The sequence below is a fragment of the Hemibagrus wyckioides genome, linkage group LG13 (genome assembly GCF_019097595.1).
Source record: "Hemibagrus wyckioides isolate EC202008001 linkage group LG13, SWU_Hwy_1.0, whole genome shotgun sequence".
In the NCBI taxonomy this organism is placed as follows: domain Eukaryota; kingdom Metazoa; phylum Chordata; class Actinopteri; order Siluriformes; family Bagridae; genus Hemibagrus; species Hemibagrus wyckioides.
In genome coordinates this window covers 26,728,890-26,750,773 of record NC_080722.1, presented here as the reverse complement: position 1 = coordinate 26,750,773, position 21,884 = coordinate 26,728,890, and the positions used below count along the sequence as shown (strand labels likewise).

General features: G+C 43.4%; 1 protein-coding gene across 3 annotated transcripts in view; it reads left to right on the top strand.

Annotated features, from left to right (window-relative positions):
* jmjd1cb (jumonji domain containing 1Cb) overlaps positions 1-21,884 on the top strand; it is a 115,871-nt gene continuing 93,987 nt past the window's right edge. For all 3 annotated transcript variants that reach the window (XM_058406538.1, XM_058406537.1, XM_058406536.1), the window contains exon 1: positions 1-418. In XM_058406538.1, the coding sequence (XP_058262521.1) occupies positions 251-418 (168 nt within the window). In that variant the 5' untranslated portion in view covers positions 1-250. The remainder of the gene's footprint in view (positions 419-21,884) is intronic.

Below are 21,884 nucleotides of genomic sequence, written 5' to 3'. Positions count from 1 at the left end.
TGTAGAGTGTGGCGGAGTGAGAGAGCGGCTGTTTGCGGGAGGAGGCTGAAAGAAATTTAAATCCCCCTCCGGGTTGCGGTCGACACGCTAACGAATAAATCCTAGCCTTTCTTTTTTCTTTCTTTCTTTTCTTTTTTTTTTTTTCTTTTGTTCTGTTTACCAGTTCTCCCGTAGTAAATGTCCGATCGGTAGGGCGTCGGCGCTGAAGTTTCCGAGGGGTTTTTGGCTCTCTCTGTGTGCCTGAAGGGCCATGGCGGCGGCGGCGGTTGTGGAAGCGCGGCCGGAGCTGGTGGGGAAGCGGTTCCTGTGCGTGAGCGGAGAGGCGCCGCCGGAGCTCGAGGAGATCGCGCGCTGGCCGTGGCGTGTGGGGGTCATCCGCGCCGTGAGCCACCGAGACACCGACAATCCCGAACTCACGGTAAGAGCCCGCGGTGCGCTTCTTATAACGCGTTATAACTCAACACTTCACACGGCTTGACACCTCGCGCATTTTTATTTTTATTTATTTTTTGTCCTGGAAACCTTCTCGTATTTTGGACATTCTGCTTAACGCAGAGGTTTGGTCGCTGCCTTTGTATTTGTGTCGGCATTTTAACAAAAATAATTCACATTTCGTTCAAAAGTTGTCATTTTTCGTGAAACAAACAAAATAACGAAGAAAACGGCTAGAGCAGTGTGTGTGTAGTAGAAACTCCTCATGTAGCTGCTAGCAAAGCAGAAACTAGCCAGCTCTGAGGATGTCCAGCAGAGGGTTAAAGCAGATAAAACTCCACATTTCCAGTCGTTTTCTCGGTTTATGGTGAACTGTGTTGGTCAGTGAGAGGGTTCCAGTGTAGAAATGACTCGAAGAAAAAAGCTGTGCATGTGTGAGTGGCTTCAACAAGTCCAGAGAGGCATGTTTACATTGTGTGTTTGATTTCTAAACAAGATGACAAAACACAAGTTTGGCTTTTATTGTGCTGACAGAATCAGCCCAGAGCCTGGAGAGGGCTTTATTTCTTCTGAATAAATCTCATCTCTCTTCTCTGCCTGCACATGAGCTGATATTAAATGTGCTAGACCATATTCTCTCAGATTTTTTTTTTTTTTTTAAAGAAGTGGATTTTTAATAAACCTAGGCAGCTGGGATTAATCTGACATTTTTTTCCCTTTCAGAAATGTAGACCAAAGGTTGCGTCTTTTGTTCTTGTCTTTTATCCTTTATTTTTTCCAGTGACCCTAGTAAATCTTTAGATGATTACTGATTCCACCTCCATGTAGACAGTGACACGACATAGAGATAGATACGAGGTGTTCAGATAAACGTCTGTGGCTCTGCTGTGAGATCGGAGATGGTCTCCTCAGACGGACTAGAAATGCGGACGGTCACTGGAGAAAGTCCTGCGTAGCAGGCGATGGGGCCGGAGCGCTCGTCTGGACGGAGATGAATGGAGAGGACCGTGCCATTGTGTACGCCGCTCTGTGTGTACAGTCTGGTGCTAGTTTGTTTTCAAGGGATGTGGCCCGAGGTCAGCTGCATTCACACTAATCAGCAGAAACCGGGCACGGGAACGAATTTTCCATGCCGGACAGCCAAATTGGAGAGGTGCAAATGCACACCCTGGCATCCTGTACTCTTGAACCAGTGCTACGACTAGAACGGGAGTTGGAAATCGGGGGAAAAAATGTTTTCACGTTCAGGTGTTTAATTCAGCATGCACTGAATTCTGGGAAAATGTTGGACTATTAAGTTTTTATGCATAGATTGCGAAATGAGACGACTGGCCATTAGAGAATGATTTTCAGTCCCTCAGCCTCTGTGGAGTTATTCTGTATTTGCAGTGTTGTATGTTTTTAATCATTGCAGTATTTATCCAGATCAGTCTTATCCGTGAGAAAATGATCCATCTCTCAGGAACCTATTTCAGACCACAGCAATTTGCATTGCAGTATTTTTTGATTATTACTGAATCTTTTTCGTTTCCATTCGTCAGTGTTTTTTCCTTCTGAATCCTGTTTCTTAAACATTTATCAGAGAACACTGCCCTCAGTGATGCTCATTTAAACACATCACTTATAACCACATTATAACTGATGTATAACTGCACCGATGACTGTTATTTATAAGCGTCTCTGCAATGCATCTACATTTTCTGCACCGCTCTAAACCGTGTTCGCACTCAAGCCAGCTAGTAAACCGTATTTGCAGGATTTTTGCGGTTTATTCGGATTAGTTGGCCTCCTGCCTTTGTGAGTTTTCCATGTGTGAGCTCAGAGGATCGATATCTTGCAGGAACGGATTCTCTGTGCTAATTAAAATCATACAGAAAAATGAAGAGCACAAAGCCTCAGATTGTAAACATCCAGCTATCTGTGCTCCTTCCTCTGACACAGAGGCAGCAACTGCCGGTTAAGTGCTGGAAGTGGGCATGTGATTTGTGGCTTAAGAAAACAGGCTGTAACACGAGCCCATGGCGGTCATTCCTGTCCCTCCCCCACTGCACCACAACATAAAGACTGCTATGTTCAGGACCTCTCCAACATCCCTCTGAATCTGGCCTGCAAGTTAGCCTGCAGAGAGTTCGCTCTTTGTTCGTTGGTCTAGTGTACACAAGCTATCCCTTTGATACCGAGCTTCACTTCGACACTTACGTGCTTATAAGACTCCTGAGTGCAGCGGAGCATCTTGTAAATACCTGCGTCTTCAAAACGTCTTAATTACGCCCGTATTACATCGAGCTCACGTAGAGCCTTCTCTATCGTAAAACAGTAACTGGAGAAGCCAGCGTTATCAGCGGGAGAGATTTACAGCCGTCGTGCCCGAATGGTCAAACGCAGAGCGGTGCAAATAACGCCGACCTTAATGCAAATTGTAATCGAGCCGCTGCTCGCGCGATCGAAAGACAGGCTGGTAACAAGCCGTGCGATCGGGAACGGCAAACGGCGGCAAAAAGATAATCCATTTAGTCAGTCACCTTCTTAAAACGTCTACACGCGGTGTCGGAGCTGGTCATTTAAGACCACTCATAAGTACCTTCCCGCAATTACTGACGCTCTCACCGCTTCTGTAAATGGAAACGGATTGGTCGAGCATTTCTAGAGCAATAAACCTGAACGAAGTCATGTGGTCATGCAATCACGCTCTGCTCACAACATGGCCTCCACAGAGGCAGCAGGGAAGAGAAGACCAGCAGAGAGATGAGGCGCTGGCTCTTATTTCAGTTTGGAGTGAATTCAGAGTTCCAGCAATAATCTGAAAACACAATTCATAATCACTAAGAAGCATCTTAAAAAGTGTTTATAAGTGTATATAATACCAGTGGGCGGGTCAGTGAAACATGCTACGAGAATAAATACAATTAGCAGCAATCAAGCATCCATCTTTTATTTTCAAATGCAAGGCGACATCCTGATAGAAAATCAGTCATGTGGATCTGCAGGAATAAAACCATCAGACAGCTGCTGGGTTTCTCAGAGGAGGATGGAGAAATACACTGGCACTGGTGTAACTTGAACACCACCCAGATAGAGATGAATATGCAGATTAAACAAGGATAACAGTGAAAAACCAATAGCTAGTTAGGAAATATAGCTAATATCTGAGAATATGTATATAATGTCTCATAAGTAAAAAGATTGAAATTCTAGTTTAATTGCGGTTAATGTTGATGGTTGATTCTGGGTGAAATGGAAGTGTGATCCAGACAGAACATGATGTGCAGCAGAAAAAGAGCAAACAACAGAGGGCATGATTTTCCACTGCTGTATACACTCGGGTTACATGTAAAGCTAGGTATAATATTATACCAAAAATCTTTCTGTGTGTTTGTATGATTGAGAGAAAGGGAGAATGGACACGTGTCCTTCAGAAGCGTTCCTGAAGTGTGGAAAGCGTAGACTGCTCAGAGGTCCGAGCCACATGTCTCCTGTTAGCGCTCGGTGCTGAATATCAGGATGCCATCCTCCCCCGGACAGAGGTCTTGTTTTTTGCAGTGTGGCTATCATGGTCAGCTCCCTGCCTGACAATACGACTCTGACGGGCTGCTTTTTTCCCAGAATTTGACCTGGCTGACCTCGAGTGACCCGCTTCCTGCAGCAGGCCTCTCTCCTGGAAACACCCCGTTACAGCTGGCTTCTCGCCGGGAACACGGACCTGGAGGGAGGCATTCTGCAGTCAGGGCCGAGAACAATAGCGCAGTCATGTTTGTTCTAGCCAAAGTTATTTTCCAGCGGATCGCTGCACTGGCAGACTTCTCCCAGGCTCCAGCTTTTCCAGTTCTACCCGAGTTAAAATGCGTCACAGCATTAGCAGCGTAGCCTTTCCTCACTTTTGCTGTAATGAATACAATCGGCTCTTATTCTCAGACTAAAACTCGGCAGATTATGCAAACGGGACGAGGTGAACCGTGGCCCGTCGGCCAGTGAACACGTTTCGTGGTCATGAAGGGAGATCTCCCGTTAGGTGCGGCACGTGACGGCGGAGAAGGCTTTTGTTAAGCGCAGGTCTTTCTCCAAAGACTGCGTCCCTTAGCAACGGCAGCTGAGCCGCGCGATTGACGAAGCCGGCGTGTCAAACGGCCTCTCGCTTAACCCTCGCAGTGCTGCGATGAAGACGGCAGACTCGCTCTCTGCCACGCTGACACCATCTGTCTTCATACCGCTTCACTAACACTGCTTCTAAGTGCTGCTTTCACTCACGTCGTTTTCTTTTTTGTCATAGGAGTACTTACACAATGTTTCTACAGCTGAGTAGATTTAGCGAAAAACACTCTTCTTATACAGTAATAAAGGATTAGTTTTAGTTTTAAGTAACAGTTACTAAAATAATTGTTTAGGAATGTTGCAGTATCATCGATGCAATAAAGTTTTTGTTAACTCGAGGTTTGAAGGATAAGCTGACCAAGTGGTTATTTGCTTAGAAGTGTAATGCGTTGGTCAGTCGCAGTGTAGTGAAGGCTAACAGGACACAGAAGCCTCCTTCATTTCTGTTCATGCCGTGTTACATGACTGCGCGGAACACTCTGGAGGAAAAGCGCAATCTGTCCTCTTCCATATACTTCAGCTCACATGATTGGTCAGTATGTTTGCGTGTGATTTACATGGGAGTGAGAGTATGTCTTTGCTTCCTCGGCTCCAGACCTCGCCAGGAGTCGAAATCTCAACCTAGCAGAGACAGGAGGAACTCTGTTCTGTTCTCCACTCCAGACCCTGTAGAGTTATTTTGCATGTAATTACAAACAGTGGAGCTCGGCTTAACACTGCTGTTCACTCCAGCCAGTGTTGCATATTTTATGATTTTTTGCAGTCCATCGTGCTTGGAGCTGGGAAACGGTTGGACAGTCGATTTCCCTGACCGACGTGTTCAACTGCTTTCACTCGGAAAAGCCAACACGCGTTCATATTTGCGTTCGGCTGCTCTCAAATTTTATATAAAGAAGACCTACGTAAAGTTATTTTGTGATTACATCTTAGAAAAGATGTCTAATACAGGTCAACTGTCGGTCAGACATCTTTGCTAGTCATGTTAATAAAACGGGGCAGAAATCAACAGGATTGTGTCAAAAATCCACTTTGCAAATGAGGCAAAGGAAACCGGTTACCGTTACACCAACGTCAACTGTGTTTATGTACCTGGAATTCTGAGTTGAATGACCGTCCCGTGGCACTTGTCGGGTTCAGGGTACAATGGGTCACAGCCGAACTCGGCTCTGAATTCCGCTCATCGTAAATATATTCAGCCTGGTAGCAAGTAATCCGAGTTATAGACGCCTTCATTTTGGTTGATATCAAACCATCTGAAACAAGCTCTCTTTTTCTGAAGCAGTAAAAAGCGCTGAGATTTCTCAGAGCCTCGCTGGTTGACCCCTCTGTGTGAACTGCCATGTTAATGTAACATGATGCAACATGATAGCAGGAACATCTGTTATACTTAGCAACAAAGTGAAGATCAATCAACAGTGTGCTCCGAGTTCCCTGAGTTCTCAGCTGACTTCAAGGTTTCCAGTCAGCTGAGCATCTCGATTAATGAATCGAATTTATTATTAATCTATTTGTGTCACTTCCTGTGTGTGTATGTGTGTTTTTAAATGGCTCTTTCCAGTCTAATGTTGCATTGCAGAGTTCCTCTGTTCTTCTGGCTGCTCAGCTCTAGACAGCAAATGATGAGCCATGAAACACAAACACCGTTAGTCATTGCTCTCTGGAGGTGGACTGGACATCTGAGCCAGTGCAGACCTCCAACCCCATCTCTTTGTACTGATCCAGCTCTGCTTTTGTTGAACACGGCCCTAAGCGAAACCAGATGGCTTTCGTTTGGACTGTACTATATATTCGTTTTCAGTGCATACTTTCACAAATCAAATAAATGGACTGTTACCCCAAGGGCTTTGCTCAAAAGCAGTTTGGCAGCGGCTCAAAACGACTCCTGCGCCCTTTTCTCTCCGAGGTGGCAGTGCCGGTATTCGCCGAGCCTTTCGGAATGCACCCTTAATTAAATTTGCTCCCCAAACAAGTTAACTCTTGTTACCTCGTGAAGGTAGCAGGGCAACATGCAGAGCAGAGCTCCAGCCTGGATTAAAATCTCCTCGGCCCGTTTGAAGCGTCACGTTCACGTCGCCCGGTTACGTGGGTGGGAACGCTGCTTAAACAAGTGGCAGGAAATATAAAGAGAAGCTGTAGTAATCTCGCCCGTGTCTCGTGTCATACATTTTATTGGCGCCATCTACATGTATCACGATGAGCTGTCTTTATTTCTCGCACAAGCATCTGCCGAGTTTAGAGGGGATGCGTGAGAAGCACATCTGGGAAACAAACGAGAGACAGAAAGAGAGAGAGAGAGAGAGAGAGAGAGAGAGAGAGAGCTTGTTTTGTCTCTTTGTCACATTGTCATGGCTGCGTAGCTGTTTAGCAGGATCTCAGAAGGGCTGTTGAGCGTCTCTGTTCAGTTCCTTTTGCTGTGCCTGAGGCTACGAAAGCGACACCAGCGAGCGTGTGACTGAGCCATGGCTGTGCGACACACCTTGAAAGAGAGGCCCAGTGGGAGGCATGTACACGACTGGGAGCTGAAACAGCCTACACACACACACACACTATTTCAGCATGTGAGCCATGTGATGTAGCTGCTGCACTTTGGACTGAGAGAGTGTAATTATTCCAAACAGTGGATTGTCTAAGAACAATCTGTCTCTGTTTATCTCAGCACTGATCTGTCAGTAGGACTCTCAAGAAATCTTCCACGTGAACGTTCAGTCTGAGATCTGTATTTCTCTGCTTAAAGAAATCTCACCGATCTTTGTAAACGGATTCACGATCGCGACGTCTCTCGTTCCCCGTGCTCCGATTGGCCACGTCCGTCAGGCACGCAATCGCACGACTTCACTCGGCTCTTGTAAAGTCCTCGGGGCTTATCTCGCCTAAGGGAGCGTCACTCTATGACACAAGGGCAAGGTTCCTGCTCTGGTGTGAAGCACCATTCTTTGTTTGCAGTTCTATGGGCGCCATTGATTGGTTCCATACAGTGGAAACTTGACCTTCTGCAGATGTTTGAGGTTCTGCCAAAGGCGCAGTGTGATCTGCCCACCAGACAGCTTTTTCCTTGTTATGTTGACACAGGGATACATCAGCGTCCAAAAAAAAACAACCATTGACGTATTTAAATGAGCAGACCGTTAGAGCTGGTTGGAAGAGAAGCGGACTGACCACGATCGGCCATATTCTCATGCAAATTTTTTTTTAGCCCCGTGCTGAAATGTTTTTAAAGGCGAACAGTGCGGTGAGATTTCTGCCTGAAGGAAATGTGTTTGGTGGAGAGGTTTCTTCATTAAACAAGCCGCCTCCCACCGGGCTTCCCAAAGGGGATGGAAATGCTTCGGGTCTCATGGAAAAGGCCGAGAAAACAAATAGACCCCAGCAATCACAGACGGGCTTTTACCTTAAACAGAACAGTTCTGTACAGAACCTAATATGGATTGATCACTTGTTTAATACACGGAACCACAAAATAGGGCTTTATTAAAAACATTATGAAGGTTTTATTAAAAAGAACTTAATGGGGTTCTACTACTAATAATAACAATAATCTTTATTTATAAATTTAGACTGTAAAATACTGCAGATTAAAACACGGTGTAAATTATTTCAGCAAAACAACAGCAAATTCTCTCTAGTATTGATAAGAGCAAAACTCCTCCCTCTTATTTCACTCTTTCCTTCATTTCAGTTCGAATCTTTTCACAAACTTAATCAACAGTTTAATCTTTTATAAAACTCATCATTCATAAACACGTCATTTCATTTATAAACATCTCTCAGTGTGAGGGAGTGAGACACAACACTCCAAAAGTCATTTCACCTGAAACATTCTCTGTGTTATTGAACCGTTTCTAATATAGAAGCTTCGTCGCTCTCCCAGGGTTCTACATAGACTCTTTTTATTTTTTGGGGGGGTGGGGGTGTTGGCGAAATACAGAACCCTAGAGCTCTGTATAGAACCCGAGGGAACCTCAGGATAAAGCCGGCTCATGGCCAATAAGTAGAGCATTGTTTTATGCACTCTTGGATATTATTAATGATTTTATGCAGTAATTAAGCCCATATATGGCCATTTTGTTACATGGCCATTTTGTTACATGGCCATAAAAAAGCTAGTTAATATTGTATGAATGTGGTAATAACAGCGTAGGAGAGCTTGTGCAGATTTAAGTCTTGTACACAGATTTATCAGGTACCACATTACAGCACCAAGTTTCCACAGCGTGACCTGAAACAGTGAAATTAAATCCATTAGGAAATCTTTCTGCCAGAGCCTCTTGTACATGTAACACATAACTAACGGAAATGAAAAGATGAACCGTAAAAGGTCTTCATTCCGCAGGACAGGAGTTTGGGAGAATTTATATTTTTATAGGTCATTTTTAGAAAAAGTACGATTCAGCATGCAGCTCTGCACGAGGAGCTGAAAGTCCCAGAGATGCTGCAGTAATAATACCTCCTACTCTATCTCTCCATCTTCAACTCATCCAGTCTCATTAGGATTCCAGGAAGCTGTTTTTAAATAAAATAACTTTCAGTGGCCTTCATCAAGAAGCTGAAAAAAAAGTTTCTTAGTGTTAACATGAGTGTTTCTATGAGATATTCATTAAAATCCCATTCATTTAAAAATGGTTCGTTTCCTTCTCCTGCTCTACCTTTTCAGGTGTAAGATGATGAACCAACGTAAACCTCGATGTTTAAGCCTCGATCTCATTTCATATCATGGATTACTGCACTTTATTTCTGTTGTGTTTACAGCGTTTATCAGACCCGAGGAAAATGCTTTGGGTCAAAACCACATCCTCATGCTAGTTCTCTGGGTCAGGAACTCATCCAGAACCTTTTGTGAAGTCAGTCGCTTTATATTGTTGGCATTAATTAAAGAATTTCTTTTTAAAAAAAATATAAATAAACAGGGGACAGGACTGTTACTATTTATATTCTAGTACATATTATGGACTATTTTATTGCACTAAGTTGAGTCACCATATCATCCACTTCTGCTTTTCACCCTTTGCCCTGATTGGTCATTTCCTTCTCCCATCTGTATGTGTTTGAGGAGTTTTGTGTGTGTGATGAAATGCAGATGAGAGATGATCAGCATACACACAAGTATATAAGACAATTAGCCTTTCTAAAACTTTGTGTAACTCTCGAGGAAAATTTCACTTTAGTTTGGCTGACCCAAGCGTTTACTCACAACTTATAAAGACTGATGAACGAGGCTGTTGGTATTGATCAGATTGGGATATACGCAGCTAAGAGGAAAGAAAACAAACCTTTTTTGAAAATGTCAACATGATACAACCGTCTGATCCAACACCGTGACTAACTGTGACATGGTAATGACCTGAGTTCTTGTCATTTCATATTTTAGGAAGATTAATAAATAGCTTAAACAATAAATATAACAATTTGATGATTTATTAGCTTTCTGTTGGTCTCACATGATTTTATAGAACAGTGAAAACTGTTCACAACTCACAACCTTTCTGTTCATTCAAGTGAATAAGTGTAGACGTAACGTGTAATATCCACCAGTCCATTTAATGATCCGCAAAACCAAACCGACGCGCTCCCTGGCTTCATCATGCTTTCATCCCCAGCAAAATAAACAACAAAAAAGGTTTTGTTTTCACCACGTGGACCTTTCTCACAGCGGGAAACAGATAATCAAACAGACCTGATTATGACATGCAGTTTGGAGGCCAGGCGGCCAAACCAGAGAGACGGGTGCAGGATGTTGTGAATTTTATGTGAATGGAGGTCCCTGAAGGGCAGCTTAATGGGATGGGAGCAGACACGCTGCCCTGCAGAGGGGATTGGAGAATGAACAGTGTGCTGTCTGTTTTCCCGTCTACTTTCACCCCAGCCAGTCTGCCAGACCAGGAAAAGGCCACGACTTGTGTGTGTGTGTGTGTGTGTGTGTGTGGGGCAAAGTGTCTGGATGCATTCAGATACTGCTGGAATTTTCTTTCCTGCAGGTGGTGGTTGGCGGTTGTTCTCTGTGTCGCAGAAAAAGAATTCTGTGAAAATATGGAATAAAAAATGGGTGCCATTGTTCTGCAGCAAACACAGGCATGTCTTGTTCGCTTCTCCATCGTTCAAAGATTTTAAGGAATCAGAGGATTTGGACCTAGAGAAAGCCAAGCCCTAAAAAACAGAGAGAGTATGAATTAGAGCACGAATGCTGACCAAACACAGGCTGTGATTTAACTATAGAACTGGGCAGATATGAAAATGCAGACTGCCCACAGCACGCGGTCAGTGGACAAGTGGTAAAGATACACTCTACCTCACTGTGGATAAACCCATGCAAAACATGAAGAAGATGTCAATTTTTTTTTGCATAAAATGGCAAAGTTTGTTCCAGCTGGAGGAAGAGGAGAAGAGATATCTGGTATAAGAAAAAAAAACCCCACCAGTTTCTAGAGCTGAGCTTTGCTTCCTCATGCTGATGTACTTCCTTTCCAAACAGAACATCAGGGAAGGAACAGCTGATTTCCACAACAACCAGTAAGCATTCGTGATGTGCCAAAGAAACTCCCCAGTAACTTAGCAAACTGGATAAATACTCACAGCCTCGTCATGAGCAGAGGTTTCCAGACACCGGGCCTTATGTTGTACATCACCGTTGCTCACAGTGGTCATTTTGTTGTCGTTTTCAGCGTGGTGTACCCAGTGCATCAGGATAGACCACATCACACTCGATTTTTTCTTACCAGAGCAAACTCTGGTGCTTTATCTTGATTATAGAAGGAAAGATGTCCCTTCCCGAGCTAGCTAGTTTGTTGCTAGGATTGTCACTTCCTCCATGATGACTGCATGCTAACGGCTCATGCTATCTGATGCTATGAATGAACAAACCTGGGTACCAGGAAGCAAATCCCTGTTGGTGTAGCACGTCCTCTTTTATTCATGCGAACAGGCTTTTTTTCACCCGGTGAGATGGCTATGCGGCGCACCCGTGTTAATCGATGTGGCGTCTTACACTGAACATGGTGGTACGCCTGGTGTGCACGCCAAGTACGATTTTACGCTCAAGTTTTATTATACAGAAGTGTCAGGGACGTGGAGTCTGGCTCGAGACCGTGTGAGATACCGCTGTGTTCCGCAGGGTACTAGCAGAAACAGTACCTGAGCTATAGTTCACCTTTCAGCAGGATAACAGCAGGTTCATATACACTGCTAATGGATGTTTGTGATAATGGGGGCAAAGGGTCAGTTCTGCACATCATAGTCACTATTATATTATTATATTCTATTATATAATAGCGCAGGGAAGCACACAGACCAGCTCCTCTTTAAAGGTAATAAGAACACACGGTGATGTGCAGTGTCGTTATTCCGTGATCTAACTCATAATCCCCCAAATCTTTTTGTTTTTTTCTTCTTGGATTAACTCCACAACCAGAAACCTAGAAGCGAACTGATCAGCACCATGACCGTCAACCAAGCTGACATGATTTAAAGCTATTTTGATCATCTGTTGAAGAGTTGACCAGCACAATCTAGCCAGATAATTAACTAGCCTAACATTTGGAAAGACTCTTGTGTGTCATTTTGCTTCGTGGTGTGGGCGTTTCTCTACATGGTTTCAGGGCCACATTTAAAGCAACTGAATTAAAAATAACTTCTACTATAATAGTAGATAAAAATAACTATTGTCAAAACAACTAGAGGTGAAATGAAACTGCTAAACCACACAAGTGCACCATGATGTTAAAGATTCTGAAATCCTCAGCGTCCTCAGTAATGAATCTCCTCACACACTCCAGAGAGAAATTGTATGCACACAGCAAACCTTTCTCTAAAGCTCCTAAACCTCCTTTCTGAAATGAAACCAAAGCTTTAGTTGCCTCTGCTCTCCCTGATGAAGACTGAGAGCTTTCCGTGGCCACTAGACTCTCATGCAGCTGTGAGGAAGGGCTAAAACAGAGCATGATATTTTCATAGGCTTCTCTCTGACATCTAGCCAGAGGAGCTCATCTGGAACTTTTGTTTGCTTTTGCAATCCCCAGTCCTCGTCCGGCTGTTCCCCCGAGGTCCTGAGAGCGGGGGTCTGCTTCGAGAGTGTGCCAAGCATGGGCGAGCTGCTGAAAAAGTCCACGACACTGGGAGTGTAGAGCAGGATCAACCGGCGTGTGTGAGAACGCCACAGTGCATTTTACTGTCCTGCCGTGGGTCATATCTGACCTGAGGGAGAGGAGGGTCCAGTGAGGGCTGCTTTCCTGTAAATGTGTAGGACCTGGGGAGGGTTAATTTAGTGCCTCTGCACTCACATATAGAGGCAGGAGGCCTCCTCCGTCTCAAAATGGCTGTAGATCAGTGCTCCCAGGGGCTTCCTGCTAACACTCCCTCTCTTCCCACCTTTTATATGGCTCTCTCGACCTCTGTGTGAAAGATGATTTCCTCTGTTCTTGTTTTTTTTTCTTTTTGCTTTTATGACTCACACTCTTCCTTTACTCTTTGTTAGCTTCTCGGACACGTGTGTGTGTGTGTGTGTGTGTATATATGTATATATATATGTATATATGTATATGTGTATATATATATATATATATATATATATATATATATATATATATATATATATATATATATATATATGTATATATATATATATATATATATATGTATATATATATATATATATATGTATGTATATGTATGTGTGTGTATATATATATATATATATATATATATATATGTATGTATATGTATGTGTGTGTATATATATATATATATATATATATATATATATATATATGTATGTATGTATGTATATGTATGTGTGCATGTGTGTGTGTGTATATGTATATATATATATATATATATATATATATATATATATATATATATATATATATATATATATATATATATATATATATATATATATATATATATATATATAGGATGTAAGTAGGAGTCACACGTGTATCTTTACATCCAGATGTTGTCTGAAAGCCATATGTGCTTCAGTTTCACATCATTGTGCTTCATATCTCATATTATTCAATTTCACTGCTCATGTGGAAATGTATTCCACTGCCAGCTCTGTGGAAACACCCCACGTTCCCGCGCTCACATCCTCACGGAACGCGACACACAGATAAAGGAATGTTGGGATTTTTGTGAGCCGGGTTCGTCGGATCTTATTTGCTGGAAAATCCCATCGCTGTGATGAAGCCCGAGAGGACTGCAGTGACAGCAGGCGGCTTTAATACCAGACCGAGTCTGGACTTCTGCCCGTCTGTGCCACACGGTCGAGACGGAGAGCAGCATAGATTTCACATTCTACACATGGTGTAGGCTGCAGACCTGAAAGAATAAAAGAATGTGTGTTGGTGAAGACTAATGAGAAGTGAAGTGCTCTTCTTTCCATGCGGGTGATCATTTGCTCCACTCAGACACGCTGTTTACAGGCTGGCATTATGGAAGACTTGGTTTTTTTGATGCACAATGTTCTCTTAATAAAAAATAATCACCATGTCAGCACTATCATCACTGGAGGTTTGTGTGAATGCTTTGTTAAGGCTCTGAGTGTCCAGGTGATAAAATTGGTACTTAATCATTTCGGTTTTTAAGATTTAAGGTTAATGAAAACGTGGAAATAAATTTCTCTGTTTGGCCGTGTGAGTCGTTTGTGCTCGGTACTTTTTGGCTGGACGTTCCGTTGCCCAGATGTCTGTCCCCAAGGAGCCAAGCCACTGTGTTCCTGTCTTGGCGAGGCGACGTGTGTATCTCCAAAACTTTTGAAACAGCTCAGCTGGTGTTTGCCTGTTTATTGAGTGACACGTCTGTGAGCAATTCACAAAGATTTAACGACCGTCTTAAACGAAATCCAGCAATCTAGCTTGCGGTAGTTTATCTCGGCTTCGTCTGAACGTGAGGTCACTAGGTTTTGAGTTTACAAACTACTGAAAATGGAACGGTTATAGCACGGAGCATCAGACAATCACAATCTGTGAAAATCTGAAAACTAGCAAAATAATTCTAAATGTGTTTCATTTGAGAAGGAGGATCTTTTCACGTGGGAGGGGTCTGCTGTTGTACGAGCCGTAAGCGTAGTGTCGTTTTCCTGGATTAGTTCAAAGTATCTGAGAAACTCAGATTGTGAGATAGCGTACTTTAAAAATATCTGAATATCAGTGTGCTCTTAATGCCCTAGGTAGTTCAGATGAAGTCTGCAGTTATTTCTACATCACCATGGTGTGGTACTGAAATGTTCATTTGTACGCAGCACAGTGCTAGGAGAGACAGATCATGTGAGTCAGCGCTCTGTTGTAAAGCACAGTGCAGTGGGCTGCTCACACAATAACACATGTATTATAAACAAAAGCTCACTCCTGCTTCCTGCAAGACACACACACACACACACACCTCACATATAACCATGAAGCTATGAAGGTAAGAGAAGACCTGTTAATAGAAACCAACACATGTTGCTGTCTTACCGTGCCGTGGATCATAAACAGCGCAACCAAAGACGTGAGATTGAGAAAAATACGTCATCGGCTCTCGGTGCAGGTAGCTCGTTATCTACAGTTAAAATCTATCTCGAGAATTGGCTGCACTTTATAAAAACAGCAGCATTTTGATATTTTGGATACTATACATGCTTCCAGCTCCCTGTGGTTAAGGAGCGGCACGGACGTTATGCCAGTAGAACATTACCACATGGTACAGTTACAGAGACGTGGCTGTGAAATGATGATTCGCCCATAAATGATGTTCACATGACGGTCAGCTGTTACCAGCTCTCAGTAGGTGTATGGTGATGTAACAGAGCTCTGTGTAAAGCTCTGCAGCTCCTGGAGTTTCATCTCCGACCGACAGCTGTTGTAGAAATCGCTCACCCTGACGGACGATAGGTCAGTGATCATCTCCACACCTCTGAACACACCTCCCCATAATGAGAACTGCTGTGTGTGCTGTGTCACAGCTCAAACACCAACACCTACCTTATACCTAACACATACATGTCTAGTTTATGGTCTTATTATCCACATGGCTTCCTCTCTAAAATATCGACTGTGAGAGACTTTAGGATGGTTTAGTGCTGGATACTGGAAAAGTGTGTAATGTTTGAAAACGTATCCTGATATCTCAGCTAGCTTACAAACTCTGAGTGAAACACACTCTTTTCCCCAGAGGCCATGACATGGAGTTGTGTCTGTGTTCAGCACTGAATGTGTTTGTCATGTCCCAGGCCACACTGGGGCTTAATATGAAGCTCATATGAAAGGAGGCTTTGAGAAATGTGTAATGTGTGTTTCTGTTTTTCGCTAGCCTACTAGGAGCAATATATTCACAATACAAAAAACTCAAACATTTTTTCTATCTGCAAAGTAAATGTTGATATCAAACCCATTCCTGCTCTCTGAGATGATCCGAGTGTTTGTTCATAAGCAGCTCAAATATGAATGTGTTATCTTCATCCACTAAAAATCTGTGTAACAGAGGGACAACACACACATCTCACACTGAAAGACAACACACTGACTTTATATCAGACTCACAGAGAGAAAATCATTCAGTTCTTTGTACTACAATTCAAACCCAGTGTTCTGATGTTCAGCGTCATTGATATTCTGTCACATCACCACGTGCACTAATGTTGTGTCTGATTCACTAAATAATGTATAAAGTTTTACGTATTTGGTAATTGGTCACCAGTTTGGTTTGGTAATCAGTACCTGCTGACTTCTATTTCTCAACATTTATATTTGAATCAGTCCACCATCATCTTCAGGTGTTTGAGTACTAGTTAAAACACAGAGCAGACTGCGATCTGGTAAAAACCCAGTTCTCAGACACCAGCAGAAAGAAAGCAATAGCAGCTGAAATTCATTGGCTTGATTTTCTCGACCAGTCTCTCTCTCTCTCTCTCTCTCTCTCGTACTCTCTCTCTCTCTCTCTCTCAGGTTGTTGAGAAATCTAGTGGCTTTTCAACAGGAAACACGGCTGATGCCAGTAATGATTGTGAAAAATAGAGAGCCGTTTTCCATGATGTCAGCCCCGTGGCCCTGGGGTGAACTTGAATATTTTGTAAGGGTGCGTGTACACGTGTGCGTGCGTGAGTGTGCGTGAGTGTGCGTGTGCGTGCGTGAGTGTGCGTGAGTGTGCGTGAGTGTGCGTGAGTGTGTGTGTTTGTGTGTGTTTGTGTCCGTTGTCTCAGAAATCAAATTTCCTGTTTGGAGATTCACCTGGTGAGCACACATACAGATAAAAGCCTCATAATCTGAAGCACAATGGAAAGGACGACGGAGGTAGTGATGTCCCCTCGTCCACACCCTCCACGCTTTCCCTGGACAGCCTCGACATTGTGGAAAGGAAGAGAGAAGAAAAAAGGAAGTGGGTGAGCGAGCAGGGTGAGATTGATGCGATAGCAGCAGGAATTCACATTTCTCAGCACAGCTGAAAGACATTAAGTCCGCCGTGAAGCGGAGCCGCGGCTCTGGGGAGAGGAAACAGTGCAGGACGGCACCCCCCCCCCCCCTCTATATCTCTCAGACCTAGAACCAGAGGTCACCCAGTGAGAGTGTGGGCTCATACACGACACTGACGGGTGCAAAAGAAAACACAAGAAACCCCGAGAAAACATCTTCACTGAAATTAGGCAATGATCTTGGACTTTCGGGTGAAGGATTAGTTTTTTTTAATGGTTTGAAATGATTGTGGGGGTGGAGCGAGGGACTAAACACTACCAGCCTCCTCACAGCGTTTCACTGTCCTTTTGTTTTTCACAAGGAATTCATCCCCTCGGTCGACATAACCAGTCTGTGTGGCTTTTGTAGTAATTCAGGATTAGCCCCGCCCCTTTTCCGTCACACTCCATTTTCTGGCTGGATAATGAATTGAATCTGAGAATGTGTGTGTGTGTGTGTGTGTGTGTGTGTGTGTGTGTGTTTGCATATATAGTGTATGTGTATTGCGTACTGTACTGCTGTCTAATTTGAATGAATGAATGAACCACTGTTCAGAGCAGTGACATGTCATTGTACACAGAGGCAGCTCTCAGAGACATGGCTTCGTAATACTGTGAACAAGACTGTGTGTGTGTGTGTGTGTGTGTGTGTGTGTGTGTGTGTAGGAAAAGAAGAGCAGAGGTTTGATGTGCGGCATGATGGCCTCCTGCGGTGTTCGCACATGTGCTGCTAATACTCAGTTAAACGCGTCCGCTGTTCTGTTTTCGGACAGATGGTGAAGCAGGAAAATGACATCGCGTTTCTGGATGCAGTCTCGCTCCAGCTATCTTTTTTTCCATCGCTCTCCTGCCGAACAACAGCACAGAGGATGTTGCAACGCTACTGTAATCCCCGTGTAAGAAAACAGGAAGAATAGACATCATCTGAAAATCACCCGGTAATGGTTAGATTTAGAAAGGTTTGTGTGTTGGGTTGTTGAATTTTCTGACGTTCTTGTTTGTTCGTTCAGAACGTCTAACAATGAAGGGGCGGTGAAACGGTTCTGACTCGCCTCGTCTTTGTGTTAGGGATGCAGAGGACGAACATGTTTCTGATAAAGATATCAATCCGGAAATGTGTAAACCTACGTGGTGTTATCAATCAGGGATATTTTACTGTGTCCCGTCTGTGCTTAGAGGTTCATATTCACATACTTAAGCTACTCGGGTTATCCTTTATACAGTTAGCTGAACTTCATGAACTCCATTAACCAGCATCATTAGTTTCCTTCCATGGATTCCCGTTGCCGTGGAGTTGAGCAGGTTTTACTCGACTTCTTTAAGTCACTTGTAAATGAACTAAATATTTTAAAACTGATTTTTAAAATTTGATTGCAGTTATTATTCATTGTGAAAAGTGATCTTGTCGTCTGTTGGCCAGTGCAGCAGTGTAGCTGTAGTATCACATGGTATCAGAGGGTTTTTTAATTTTCATGAAGGTATTGATGATATCAGTACGGGTCTGGATACGTCCCTGCTGCTCTGAGAGCCTGGTGTATGAACACAGCTGCTGTTAGTCCGTGACGTGAATTTCTGAGCGAGTTATATCCCTCCGCTCACATGTCTTTGTTTCTCGCAGGGCAGACATGTTCCAGACATGTTCTGTGTGCTTTTACATCATGCTCCAGCAGCGTGTCTGAAAATCTGACAGTGAAAGGAGGAGTGGTGTGTTTGGACCCGCCTTGCGTATAAAACCCGGCCTCTTCCCGTCTGGCACAATCACCACCATCCAGTTCTGTTATGAAGAAGTTGCAGCAACTCCAGAGTTTCCCACATTTCCCAGTGCTGAAGTTTTACATGCCATTGAGTAAGCAGTGTAGAAGCACGATATCATGAGGCTGCAGAGCACAGATGTTTTCTCTCCTAATCCAAGGCTCAATGTTAGACGTTTGCTTAATCAGATAATCTGAAGCAGAGATCTTCCTCTGTGTTTTTTTCTCTCCTTCTTTCAGCAGAGCACTTTAGCCCTGAGCAGGTCCTTCTAAAACTTTTTGCCGATTTCCGGATGCTCAGGTGTTAGGACGGAATAATCATCGATTGGGACTCACTCGCCTTCAGGCTCCCGGTCGTCTGCGCTCCTGACTGTTGGTAGACGCTCAGTCCGATCAGCCACGCCGAAACGTGACCTTGTCTCACGTGCCACTTTCAATTATTGATTTCAGGCCGTAGCAGGAAGCTCGGAGAGGATAGCTTTATAAGAAAGCAATGCTGCATCCACGCAAAGAAACATCTGTGAGCTATGATCTGGTGCTGCTGCACCCACTGATCCCTCCTGACATGTTTATAGGACGCTCTCAAACACAGTTATTGTCTTTAACTGAAATTGATAAAGGCCCAGGATTTGAGGATATAAACATTTCTGTGAAAAAAATAGCTTTAAAACTTGCTAAATGTGGACACGACCAAACAGGAGGAAATTCTACTTTTTGTTTTTTGGAATAAAGAGTTAATGATGAAGGGAGTGTAAATGAGGAGTGTAAATGTGACATATTGACCGTTAACTGTCCATGTCATCACTTTTGACGAACAGCACAGACTCGGAGCAGATCTGTGTTAAAAACCACGCCAATGAAGGACAGACGCACACATTTCTCCTCATACAGATGCGTGATTGTTGAACACACGGAGCTTTGGGGAGTTTTTACACTCTGTTTTCGGGCCGTTTGAGATTCTCACTGGTGATTCTCATCTCCTTTCGAAAATGAGCAGCTCCATGTTAGGATTCATCAACGCAGCCCTAAGATGAACTGATCCAATTTAGGAACTGATCCAAACCGGGTCAAGGTCACAGCAAGGTCAAATGTCTGCTTGTCTTTAATAGCTTCCTTCCTGTTTGAAGTAGATTTTAAGGTGTTTCAAGATAATTTAGTAACAAGAACAAGACGTTTTGGAGGCAGAGTCGTCTTTAAATTTCAAGACATCTTTAGCTTTGATTTTTTCAAACCCTGATAATTCCTTCTACAGTACGACGCCCCAAGAGTCCCATCATTATTCTACACCTGAGCCACGCCTTTGCTTGCTTTCTAATTCCCCAGTTTCCTACAGCAGCTAGGATACGCAGTCTTCTGGTCAGTATAAACTCCGCATGCTCAGTCCTGTCCAAACTCTCTCCGTCACAGTCACTGACTTTCATTTGCCCATAAAGTGCTTAAATAAAATGTTCTTCATTTTTTGGATTAGAAGTAAACGATGCTGCTCTGCTCATCGACTGCAATCGGGCGCTCATCTTAATAATCCACGTGGCTTACTTCAGCTCCATCCATGCGAGAAGGAATCTGAACATTGTTCGGACAATTGGTGAAACGAATACTCACGTGAATAAATAATGATTAAGCCGGCCGTGAGTGTGGACTGCGGGGTGAGCTGGTGTGAGCTGGTCAGCTCCAAACCCACGGAGGATGTAGTGAAGTGAACTAGGTCGAGATTTGAGGAATGAAACAAGGCTCTTTATTTTCCTTGCGTACGTTTACATTCGTCCATATGACCGTAACATGACTCCCGTTAGGACCATGTGGAGCGCAGTGACCATGATTACTCCGGTTTGTGTCCACTGTCTGTTTGTTCTTCCTGTAACCCAACACTAATGAGATCCCTAGTAACTGGATTCAGGTTTCCATTCACACTGGCATACTGGGGCTTTCAATCCCATTTACTGGGATGAGTGACAAGCTTTAGGTAATAAGAACAGGATGCTGTTTACTACATACACACACTACACAATCCTACACACACACTACACAATCCTACACACACACTACACAATCCTACACACACACTACACAATCCTACACTAACACTACACACACACTACACAATCCTACACACACACTACACAATCCTACACACACACTACACAATCCTACACTAACACTACACACACACTACACAATCCTACACACACACTACACAATCCTACACACACACTACACAATCCTACACTAACACTACACACACACTACACAATCCTACACACACACTACACAATCCTACACACACACTACACAATCCTACACTAACACTACACACACACACTACACAATCCTACACACACACTACACACACACTACACAATCCTACACACACACACTACACAATCCTACACACACACTACACACACACACTACACAATCCTACACTAACACTACACACACACTACACAATCCTACACTAACACTACACAATCCTACACTAACACTACACACACACTACACAATCCTACACACACACTACACAATCCTACACTAACACTACACACACACACTACACAATCCTACACTAACACTACACAATCCTACATTAACACTACATACACACACTACACAATCCTACACTAACACTACACACACACTACACAATCCTACACTAACACTACACACACACTACACAATCCTACACTAACACTACACACACACTACACAATCCTACACACACACTACACAATCCTACACTAACACTACACACACACTACACAATCCTACACACACACTACACAATCCTACACTAACACTACACACACACTACACAATCCTACACACACACTACACAATCCTACACTAACACTACACACACACACTACACAATCCTACACTAACACTACACACACACTACACAATCCTACACACACACTACACAATCCTACACACACACTACACACACACTACACAATCCTACACACACACTACACAATCCTACACTAACACTACACACACACACTACACAATCCTACATTAACACTACACACACACACTACACAATCCTACACTAACACTACACACACACTACACAATCCTACACTAACACTACACACACACACTACACAATCCTACACTAACACTACACACACACACTACACAATCCTACACTAACACTACACACACACTACACAATCCTACACTAACACTAC